At 46.5% G+C, this 11,982-nt stretch overlaps 1 protein-coding gene across 1 annotated transcript in view; it reads left to right on the top strand.

Annotated features, from left to right (window-relative positions):
- The first annotated feature begins 1,240 nt into the window (after positions 1-1,240).
- The window catches only part of LOC115597701 (cysteine-rich motor neuron 1 protein), a 37,252-nt gene continuing 26,510 nt past the window's right edge, over positions 1,241-11,982 (top strand). The window contains exons 1-3 of the mRNA XM_030443891.1: positions 1,241-2,093; positions 6,651-6,812; positions 7,085-7,258. Of these exons, the coding sequence (XP_030299751.1) occupies positions 1,796-2,093; positions 6,651-6,812; positions 7,085-7,258 (634 nt within the window). The 5' untranslated portion in view covers positions 1,241-1,795. The remainder of the gene's footprint in view (positions 2,094-6,650; positions 6,813-7,084; positions 7,259-11,982) is intronic.

Genomic DNA, 11,982 nt, shown 5'->3' with positions numbered 1-11,982 from the left:
AGAGGGTCTTAATGAGGGAGGGAGTGTATGGACCATATACTGTCCCCTGGTCCAGACGTCCTCAAAGTCCTTGAGTGGCTTCCAGTGGGGTCTGTGGGGAAAGGGGGAATCATTAATTTTCGCTAAAATTCCATCCATAAGTAACTCAGTGACACAGGGGTTCATACACTTTCTGTAATAAACCCCTCTAAAAGCTACAGTCTTATCAGATGGGGGACCCGGAGGCTAAATCTTTGTAATGGACCTCCCTGGTCTAATTGAGTCAGTTAAACGAGACACATTATTCTTTCTTGTTTTTCGTGTTTTATATGGGTTCTTGTGCGTGTACAAGAGTCTAAAGAGTTCAAAGGGTCAAAGTCTAACAGGACAACTAACAGAAGCTCCTCTCTCCCACAGAAAACGCTGCTCCCGAAACGCTCCATATGGCAGTCTCCTCTTTAATTCTGTGACTTTGTGACATCACACCATGACACAGTGTCACACATTTGCTTAATTTATACCTAGAGGCTCAGAAGATGAATAAAGAATAAGAAAACTAACCAACTAAAGCATGTAAACCCATTCTAGTAGTAATACAAAATAAGAAGATGAACTTGAAATGAGGGTAACATGTATTCTTTAAGGAAATGGTGATCTTTCTGATTTTATTGTCATGGTTTTATATTCTTTCTTTCTTTCTTTTTTTTTGGCGTTTTACAGTAAAATAGCCTACACAGCTGATTTTGTATTTTCACAATTTAAAGGGGCACTGTGTAGTTTTGGAGATGAAATTCAAATATATTTATAACATTAATGAGGTAATATGTATTTTTTCCCTGTTCCTGTTTATGTTCTCAGAGGAAAATAAGGTCTTCAGAACAGTGTTTGAAGCCAGAAAGGTGGCAGGGTCCGCCACATATAAAGTTAAACAGTTTGAAACTCTGTTGTCCTTTGTTTATTCCGTCATGAAAACAAATATGTTGTTTATTGTAATTTGTTTATTTAGTTTGGGCGAGAAGCTTTTTCTCTTCTGATTCAAATGTTGCACCTTTAAATATTTCATCACTGTATCTGTTTCTAAACCGTCAAATATCTGTAAAACCTCACAGAGGGTTTGTGTGATTTTGTTTACAGAATATGAAGCAGAAACCAACACACACACAAACAAAAAAAAAAGCAACTTGCACCCAGGGCATTCAAAGTTGCATCATTGCGCAACACAGCGCGGGGATAAATCAGTTCAAACCCTCCCTCCGTTCGCTCCCTGTGACTGGTCGCCGCATGTGTCAGTCAGGGGGAGGGGTGCACCGCTAATTTCTATATCCCTGTATGTCAATTTAAGAGTCAGATTGCGCTCTCTCTCGCGTGTGCGTGGATGTCAGCCACCGAAAGCCCCGAAAGGTAGTCGGCGACAGTGAGCCTGCCCGAGCGGACCTTCCACAGCCTCGGTGCGGGATTTCCTTGAGACCAGATGAGACTCTGGAGACGTGCGCCTACCTGCTCGCGTTGAGCCCCTCCGCCTCTGGATATCACCGCCACTTCACACGCAACCTGCACACTTTGAGTCTCGTGGTATTTATTTATTTATTTATTTGTTTCGCTCCTTGAGGCGCGCTGCTGTGTCACGCCTGAGAGAGGACTCATCAGAGAGAAACTTTGAAAGGAGACTTTGCAAACTTTGGAGTTCCCTCCAGTAGCGGTGAGCTCATGTGGTTTCTCATCTGACAAGAAGAAGAAAAAGAAGAAGAAGAGGAGGAGGAAGAAGAAGGAGCATTTCTCTGGGAACTTACAGAAAGGCCTTTATTTGGGGGGGAACATGTTCAGCAAGTGCTCCGTGGTGTTATTGAACGTGCTCTTTCTGGTGCGGGCGCTCTCGGCTCACGAGTGCACGCCGTGTAACCAGCGGACGTGTCCCGGCAGGGCGACGCACGGCTGCGAGGGCGGCCGGAGCCTGGCCAGGGATCCGTGCGGATGCTGCGACCAGTGCGCCCGGCTGGAGTGGGAGCCGTGCGGCGGACAGGACTGGGCGCACGGCTACTGCGCCCTTGGGCTGACGTGCGCCTCTTTCAACACAACGGGGGCAGCCACGCTCCCTGAGATCGGAGTGTGTAAAGGTGGGTAGCACTAACAGTCATTTAGTGAAATCATAGAAGCTTCAGTGAGAGATTGAACGTGTTGAGTTGTTTAACGGTGCAGTGAAAGAGCTGTAGGCGCCAGTTCTTTTCAGCCGCCCTCCTCATTGAAGCGTCCTGAAGGCACGACCATTCAGACGTCAGCTCAGTCCTGGCTGCAGGGACTGTGTCAGTGTTTACCTCGTCTCTGGCCTCGCCTGGAGCGGCTCTTGACTGGGCCGGGAGAGGAGTCATGTTCAAGCTGCTCTTTCTTTTCCACCCTTCAAAGCTTCATTCACCCTCCGCTCAGGAGCGTGACAATAAGATTGGCAGCAGTGATCTGGCACTAGGTTACACCTCAGCTTCAGGTTCTGTGCTTTTTTTTCCACTCTGCTTCACAACTCAAAGAATGAGGGGGGGGGGGGAAACAGGCAGTGATTTTAGATAAGAAAAAAATGACTGTTTGAGTCTATGTGAGGGGCAAAATAGTGGATTACCCCCATGGCGTGACTGTGCTTTTAAACTTGGACCGCGCTGTAATTCAATAAATCAGCCGCCTGCTTCTTGTCTGTAATATTTACACCAGGGGCTTCAGTGTGAGATGTCATGGTTTGACAGCGCAATTGCAAAAGACCCCAGCAGAGTTTCATTGGCAGTCCTGTGAAGCCCCACTGCTGGGGCTTGTTTTGCCGTGGATGTGCTCGTTTTACGCACGATTTGAGCAACCTTTCTGAACTTCAAAGAAGAAGCTGGGTGTCAGATTCCTGGCGGTGAACGAAGTAAGTAGCAATGGCCTCTTCCCCTGAGGACCCCCCCCCCCCCCCCCCCCCCCCCGGCCCCTTCACCTGCACTGTGTCCGCCCTCTTTTGGAGTGATTGAAAGGGACTGACAGAGAGTAAGCAGCTCTCAGTGGGTGTCTGGATCCCCCTGACCCGGCCCTCCCATCATCCCTCTGTGGGGTGGTCCAACGAGGGTTTTTCAAGGGGTCTCGAGCCCCCAGGCCGTCCCGGGAGACGCCGCTGCTGATTGTGCCTCACGCACAGGTTAGCCTGGCGTCTGGAGGACATCTCCTCCGCAAATTAACAGCTTTATAGACCTAATGGCTCCCCTGATTGAGTCGTGCCTCTGGTCCTGTGGCTCCGGGGGCCTCGGAGCACACCGCTGACCCCTAAATCAGACACACGAACGCACACAATCTTGATATCCCAGAGGGTCTTGGTGGGGGTAAATCAACACCTCCCAGTGTGTTTTCAGGGGCCACGGTAGGCAGGCTGCTGGAGGCTGATCCCAGATTTCCCTCCTCGAGCTGCAAGGGTCTTAAAGTGATTAGACTCGCAATCAGGAGTAGGGGGTAAATGTTTCCGCTTTCTGATCCCCTGCTTTTCTGCTCACAGTTTAGATTTTCTGGGTGGCCATAATCTAATTGAGTGTGGAGGCACAACAACTTTAGGACACAGGTGATGTATTACACGAGTGGTGGCGATTCATCATCGGCCAGCTTGTGACCTGTTATCGTTGGAGTGTTTAAATCCAGGCTTTGGTGCCATAAGATGTCACTAATTTTCAAAGCATAGTAACAAGAAAATATATATATACGATACAACAAAATACAAACAAAGTTCAACAAATATTTATTCTCATGAAGGAATTCGGCTCCTAACACTGAAGCTGATTAGAATATCTAAAAAAGTTAAGAAATTGTTGCAGATTCAGGCTGCACTAGGTGATGATTTTAAAAAGGGGGGACGGACCCGGCTTGTTTCATTCATCCGCGACCAGTGAACCAGCTCTTTCAGTTCTGTTTGTTTCAGAGCCGTGGTCAGAGCCGTTGATTTTAACTCGCACAAACCTCAGTCAGATAATCAGTGAGTCAGACGATGTCATCCCCCCTTGAATCACCGACCCTGTTGCATGTTGAGTCTGTCGGATGTCTTGTGACTACGCAGGCACCTGCTCTTGGGAAAAGTCATATTTGCGTCAGTGATCAGGTGAAATCATTCAAGCCTCTGCAGCTAAACGACTTGTTTTGGTGTTCTAATTGTATTCTCGCGTCTGTCCTCCCACGCCGCGCTTTCCCCGAGCTCCAGAGGCACTTAACATACCACGTAACAGAATGTCTGTTTTACAGGGACGCTATGTCCGCTGCACTCCTTCGCATGCCTTCTACTTCTCCCTTCCTCTGGTATTATCTAATGTTTCAAAGACTTCCTTTTTAGCTCGCTATCAGCCGGAGGGCCTCTAGAGGTCAGCTTTCCCATCCTGGCCCTGGATGCCAAGACAAGCAGTCTCAGTGGCTGAGAGAGGAATCCCCCTGGGATGAAGCCATAGACCCTGGCTACAGTCATGCCAGGCCAGATAATAGATACCAAGGGCCAGACCAGACCGGGGTCAGGCTAAATGGGGCTAGACTGAGGCAGACCAGCATGGACAAACTGGGCCGACTGGGGTCAAGAACAAAAATGAGTTAATGAGACAATGCCCTTAGTGTCCGGCCCAGCCATTCATTAATTGTTTTGACTTCCACCTCTTTTTTCTAAACGCCAGATTTAGCGCCCCACACAGACAGGCACCCCTGCCACCACCACCTCAAAAGAAAATACCCTCCCAGGCACAGGAAAGCCTCGGGATGGAAAAAATGTGGAGCCGAGGATCATTTTAAGGTGAAAGGAAATCACAGGGAAAGTTTCGGTGTGGTTTATTGAAAAGGCTGCTTGTGCTTTGCCAGCCTCGTTGGCCCGTCTGGGAGAGCTATTAACAGCACAGGCTGGCTCAGGTTAAAGGTAGTATTACCTTCACCCCCCTCCATTGGCCGGTGTTTACTGCTGTGCTTGTGAGCATCGTCCATCACAGAGGAGGCGTCCGCACCACCAACATCAACTTGAGGAAAGTGTTTGCTGGGATGCTTTCTTCTGCAGTCATAATGACTCACTTGGACAGTAAAATGTATTACCGAAAGACACTGGCTTTACCCCGCAGTGGAATATCTGCTTTCATTTAACAGACATATGTGTTTTATCATGATTTACAGCATTTCAAAGCAAAGCTGTGGAATTCTGTTTCTTTGCGATCACTTTGAGTCATCACTTCATTAATCCTCTGACCACTAACTGAGAATGAAAAGCATTTTAATTTGAAATGGCATTTTCTTTCTCCACCAAGGAGGTTATTTTTTGTCATTTGTTGGTTGGTTGGTTGGTTTGTAAGCAGGATTACACCAAAACTACTGAAAGGGTTTCCACCTAACTTGGGTGGAGGATGGGTCTCGGCCCAGAGCAGACCCCGTTCGCTTTTGGCTAGGCTTTGGATAAAGGAAAGCATCCAGGAATTGTTTCTCAGGGTCTTTAACAGTGTGAGATTTCTCGGGGAATAATGCAAGAAATCAGGCGTATTTCGATTGCTTGTATCTATGATCGCGTACAAAAGGTTTGTTCGATCGTTTATGATGTATTACTATAGAATAAAGCTGTTGTAAGTGATATATTTTCATTAAAATAAGTGTTGAATAGCTCAATTTTCACTGTTACATAGTATTTGGCATCTATGTCTCTCCTGCCGTAAAAACAGAAAATAAATGTTCTGGTATCCCTGCCCACTCTATCCAATCAGGACAGAGAACTCCGTAAACTAGCGGTCCTGTCTGCTCGTGATCGTGCTGAGAGTTTGTTGCTTGTGTTTGTATTGGATTGCTAAATTTTTTGCACCTTTTCCTGCGCTGCATTGTTCTGGTGTGTAGCTGTTTGGAGAAGAAAGCCAGAGTATTATGATAAGCTCCAATCACGCGTCCACACTGCTGGTTCGAGGCCTGGGAGCTAAATGCTTGGGAAGGGGTTACTCTGTGTTACAGTTTGTCTCATCCTGTTTACTCTGCTGCCACTCGTAGCACGCTTGGACGACTGTGAAGGAGGGTAATTTGGGGGTATATATATATATATGTGTGTGTGTGCATTCATGCATGCATGTGAAAGGAGCACTACGGGTGATGTATACATTGGGGCTGTTTAATCCCAGGGGTTTTGGCGGTTGTTCAGCCCACATGGCAATAACGGGACACATTCCTTCCCATGGTAAAGTTTTCATCCTAGTTGGGCTAAGCCTCGAGGTGCCCTCCCAGGGGGGCGAGGCTCACTGGGAACAATAAGCGGGTATGGTGCAAGTGGCCTGCGTACAGAAGAGGCGTTCCAGCAGCCAGCAGAGATGGAGACCCTGGGAGGGCCCCATGCTGCGGAACAAAAGCAAACAAATGGGCTCAATGGCTAAAGTAGCGTGGCACGACGAGGAGGGAGGAGGGAGGAGGGAGGAGGGAGGAGGGACAGCAGCCCAGAAATACACTGGTCACTTCAGGAATGACAGTGCCAGGGCAATGTGTTGCAACACGGCCTGTAAGCTGGCTAACCCTCCAACACTTTTGGGAAACAAATCTCAGCTTCTGGCACAATTCACCTCGTGATTACACCCTGTCCAATGTCTTTCTTATTCCCGATTAAAATAGACAAACTAGCCAGAGTGAGAAGTCAGTGTTCTTTCCCTCATGACCCCTGTTCACCTCGCTGTCCTCCGCAGTGCTGCCTGACCATCCAGAAGCAGGCCTGGAGGACGAGCGCTGTCCCCTGATGACCGGCTGTGACAGAGCTGGAGGTCAGTGCGTGTGCGATGCCCGTCACTCCTGCCTGGGCTCTTTCACCTACCCCGACCAAGAAACCTGCATGAAGGCCAGCAAGTCAGGTGAGCCCTCTCCCTCCATCACACACACATGTTGAAACACAGACACACAAGCACAGAAGTCAGAGGGAATAAAGCTGTCCATTGAGAGGGGCTAATCCATAACAGATGTGGCTCTGAGGTGACTAACGCTACTTACATATCATAGTGATGACACACACGCTAAAAGCTTTGTCTAGCGGTTCCCCTCTCACCCTGAGTGGTGCCATTGTCTGTGACTCATTGATGACAGTGGTCTGTGTGTGTGTGTTTGTGTGTGTGTGGCTGGATTTCAGAGGGTCGGAGGCACGAGCACCGGGACAGACACAGAGAGAAGTATGTGGGACCATCCAACCCGGCCTGCATGTTCTCAGGGTGTAACCTGACCGCCGAGGGCTGTGTGTGTGAGTCTCAGAGCTGCCATCACCACTTCGCCTACATCAACCGCAGCCAGTGCCAGGAAGCCGCAGGTAACCTTCAAATGACCTGCGACTGGAACTGACAACCAAACGGCACGCCGAGAAGTGGTTTTACTCAGCTCAAGTTATTTAGTGTTAAGATGTGGGGATTTATACCGGAGTCTGAAATAGATTCTGCAGCTACAAAGTTACAATCCAAACTTAAAGATCACCTCTATGCATGTGCTGGGCGACAACATTCATCAATGTGTATCTGACATGATTTTCGCAGAAAAAAAGGTGTAATTACAACAATAAAATGGCACATTATTGTTTAGACAGCTAGCACAGGAGCTTTGGACCGGGACGGGCTGGGGCTAGCTGTTTAGCATGCTGATCTTCAGTAGATATTTCTGCTACACAATACATCATGTTCACAATCAAAATGTTAAAACTGCTATTTATGCACATTCTGTTGATTTGCGATTGTTTTCAGCTAAATTTCTTGCATATTGCCCCTTTAATATAAACACTGGTATAAGCTGCTTAAGCTTTTGCCCTTCTCTTGTACAAACAACCTCTCAGTGAAACACAGAATTCCTTATGTCTAAGCTCATTATGTGTGTAAGGAAGCATATTGGCACAGACCAATTAAAAGTTTGTGACTCCAAATATGGTCACTTTTTGATTTTAAGCAAAGAGGGCCTTTTAAAGTTCAGGGATTTTAATTCTCTTTTATCAATCCCTCTGAATATCAACATGGAGTCACATGCCATCTCACAGTTTATGAAAGCCTTACAGGTAGACTATAACACAGCACTTCTCATTTAGGCTGCAACACGTATATTTTCATAGTTAATTAATCTTTTGATTATTCAGTTCAGCTGAACTTCAGTCGTGTGATATATTAAATGTCAGAAAATGGTGAGTGACGTCGACTAGCGTTTAGCGTAGCCCCAGATGACATCCTCAAATGTCTTGTTTTGTCCACAGCCCAAAGAAATTCAGTTTCAGGAGTGTAGAATCCATAAAATATTGCATTTAAGAAGATGGAATAACATGGATGTGATTTATTTCTTAAAGGAAACATATTATTATCATATGTTTTAATCAGTTTTCTCATACTGTCCAGTTCTACAGCACTGTATTTCCCCTCGTCTGAAACACTCTGTTTTAGCTTCTGTCTCTTTAAGACCCCTGCTAAATACCCAGTCTCCTCTGATTGGTCAGCTCACACACACCTGACCCAGCACCACTAGCAGCAAGTGAGCCGCTGTGCTAAATCAATTTCTTACCTGCCAAACTGACTGCTAGGCATATATCATGTAAACGTGCGGTATGGTGAGGTAACCATGCCACATAGTTAAAGGCAGGACTACTTACGAGGCTTTCAGGAGCAGTGTTTTCTGTGGGAGAGAGAAGCTTCTGTTGCTGGACTTTTTTTTTTTTTACTTTTGCTTGCACAAGAACAAAACACAGAAGGAAAGGGGAAAAAAAAACATTTTGATACATTGATCATCAAAATAGTTGCAGATGAATTTAATATTTGACAACTCATTGATTAATCACGGCAGCTCTACTTCCCATGTTACAGTCAGCGGCCGTGGCAGCTATGAGAGGAGGGAGAGAAGGAATGAAAATTAAACAAGAGTGAAAGAGAGAAGGTGCGAACCTGACTGACGGAGGAGCAAAAACAGAAAATGTCTCCAGTAGCTCCCGAGACTGATGATGGAAATATGGAGTGATTCAGATGTATAGAGTGTGTAGGATGAATGCTTTGCCCTGTGTGGGAGGTAAAAAAAATATTCTTTGAATGATTTAAGAGAATCCAAGAATTTGTGTTCACCTCCAGCCCTAGCAGTCTGCCTGATTGACACTTCTAGGTGAAAAATTGTTATTGGCACAGAGAGTTTAGTTTCCTCAATTGGATTGTGAGGTGGCTGGTAGATAGACAGGCGCTAAGTGGTGACTGCCTCCTGAGTGACTTTTGCAAAATTGGACAGGACTGCCAGTGAGTGATCCTCTGTGTATGTTGGGTAAACCTCATCTTACTGAGTGAGCTTTCTCAAAGCCAGAAAACTGGAAAAACCATGCTGTAAAGCCGAGGGAAAATGGTTTCGGTGTTATGGTGAACAGATTAAGTCCGAAGCATGTGACTGTGACTGCATTGTTTTTATCCACATGTTGTTCTCCTCTGGGACACAAGGTTCTCCTTTGCTTTGCAATTGGCTGACATTTCGGATGGAGAGCAGCTCACTAGGAACTTCTTGAGGTTATTTAATAACACAGAGGGTTATCACAGAACAAGTCTGGAGTCATTTATTTCAGTAAATCCCACAGGAAGCGTGTTCATCAAACATTATATTGTTTAGACATATCATTGAAGTCTAGTGTCCCAATGAAAGATCCGCTCCACTGTGTTTTGCAACTCCCTCATTTCAAAGCCGGGGCCCAAACGGATGACAGTTTAAACTCACACCAGTGAAAACTGTAAACAACATTTTTCAGCAGCTTATGAGTTCTCGCTGCGACACACACCCACCCTTTCTGATGGCCCCTCATTAAGTAAGAGACCAGGATGTGTGCGTCTGTTATGTCTGCAAGTATGCATGTGCATGTGGAACGATGCACACGTGTCTGCGCGTGATAATTATCTTGTTTGTGTAGATGTCTCGGCAGAGATTTTCCTTTGTCTGTCATCAGGAGGAGCTTCCTGTGCAACCAGACTGGGATTCTGTGGTTAGGATCTTATTCGCTCAGTCCTGTTGGACTCCGCAGTGACTGCATCCGTCAACCCCTCGTTGTCCTGACACAGGCAGTTATTAAGATCTGCGGCAGCTTGCCCCGGTAATGTGTGATAGCAAATGCATCCCATAAATCTGCTCCCGAGGTTGAACGCTCCATTTGTATTCTCATGCATTGGGACGTTAAAGCTGAGGATGGGGGAAAAAATTGCTTCGTAGATGCATCGTGGCTCTCTCTTGAAAGATTATGTCTCACTGTAGAAAATGAATAATAGTTTTTAATAATTTAAAACCCTTTGTTTATTTTACTCATTGATCGCTCAAGGTGTAATATGTAAGAGTTGGCCACCTGTTGAATAGGGGGCAGCATATTGGTAGTGTAGATGCGAATTGCTGCTTTAAGTAGCTGCTGTTAGCTCAGTTAGCAGTACCGAACTGGAGCTCGGAGCACCGTGACAGTGTCGATGTTTACACAACTAACACTACGACTTCAGACCAGGACAGGCCAGGGTGTTCTCAAGTTCTTGTTATCGGAAGGTGGTCAGTGGTTCAATTCTCCTGGTCTGCTTGTTGAAGTGTCCTTTGGCAAGATACTGAATCCCAAACTGCTCTTGATGTGCTGGGTGGTACCTTGTATGGCAGCCACCGCCATCAGTGTAAAAATGTGAGTCTCTTTGGACAAAAATGCCCTAAATGTAAATGTAAATGTAAATGTAAATGGGCACTGACTGATACCCAACCTCCCTCTCACTCCTCGCCTGAATCCGCCATGTCTTTTTCATACCCGTAGTCGGCACTGCTGTAAATCACCTCTGTACTTTATTTCCTGTCGTCAAAATGGCTGTGTTGAGTCTGACCTGAAAACCTCCTCTGGTATTGACAACACCAACCTGCAGAATGGGCCAATAGGACAGTGGCTAACAGAACTAACTAGTTAACATCACATACAGTTAGCAGCAGTTTGCAGTTATTCTGATGATATGCTGCCCCTTCTTTGTTGGGGGGAAGGAATTTGAATTCAACACGAGGCCAATACTTACATAATGCAACTCTCAAAGTCGACCTTGTGTTCCAACACTTTCACAGAAACCCTTCACAGACATCAGTAGGAACATACTGTAGATTCTCTTCCTCAGATCTCACACGTGGTAACGGTTTGGCCTCTCACTTTCTGTCTGACGCACTCAGCGGCTCATCACTCTGCTGGGACTCACTGCAATCTGTTAAAACTCAACATCTTTTCTGCCTCACCACAGTTGGTGCTCAGTCACCTAATGTAGCCTCGTGTTGCTGCAGTGGGACCCAGTTCTCTCCCTGGCGCACAAAACCACTGATGTAATTTGGCTGCGAACGTTCAATTGGAGGCAACGCGGTGTGCTAGACGTATTACCCACATGTCAGGGAAAGAGGATGTGATAAGTGCGGGCAGGAAGATAGGAAATCATAACATTCTGTTGAGGTATTTGTGTCAAGAAGAGGCCCCAGTGTCCTTGGGGGGTGGTGTTTGGTAATTTTACACTCACAGGATGGTTTACATATTTCATTCATGATAAGGCCCCTAACTGCTGTTTCAGAGGAATTCCCCTGTTGCCGCTCACTGACAGGAACAAGTTGACAGTGTTTAGCTGATTCATACAACTGGCATCACTTAATACTAATATTTTCTTAGACAAAGTGATTATTATTGATTGTTATTTGTCGTCTTGGTCTGTCGACTTATTTGTCCTAGTTGACTGAGAATAGAGTAGAATCATGTGGAAGTTCACAGGCGGTTCATCAGACGATGAAACGGTGCCCAGTATGATGCAATGGCACAAACTGACCTTGCGCCCACAAATTCACTTGCCCACCTATGCCACCTCCGTCCTGCCTCTCTCTGCCCTTGTGAAAGGCCTGTTAGTTCTGCTTGGCTGCAGCCTCTTTGTGGCAGAGCTATTACTGGCCGAGCCAGACCGCCAGTGGCTGGCAGGGGCGCGAGACGTCTGTTTGTGTGTGCATGGAAGCGACGGCCCCTGTTGCACACTGCAAGCTGCTCGTTTCCCCGCGTGTGAG

Source organism: Sparus aurata, chromosome 16 (assembly GCF_900880675.1).
Source record: "Sparus aurata chromosome 16, fSpaAur1.1, whole genome shotgun sequence".
NCBI classification, from domain to species: Eukaryota; Metazoa; Chordata; class Actinopteri; order Spariformes; family Sparidae; genus Sparus; species Sparus aurata.
The sequence above is the reverse complement of the archived record's forward strand: the minus strand, read 5'-3'. Positions and strand labels throughout refer to the sequence as shown.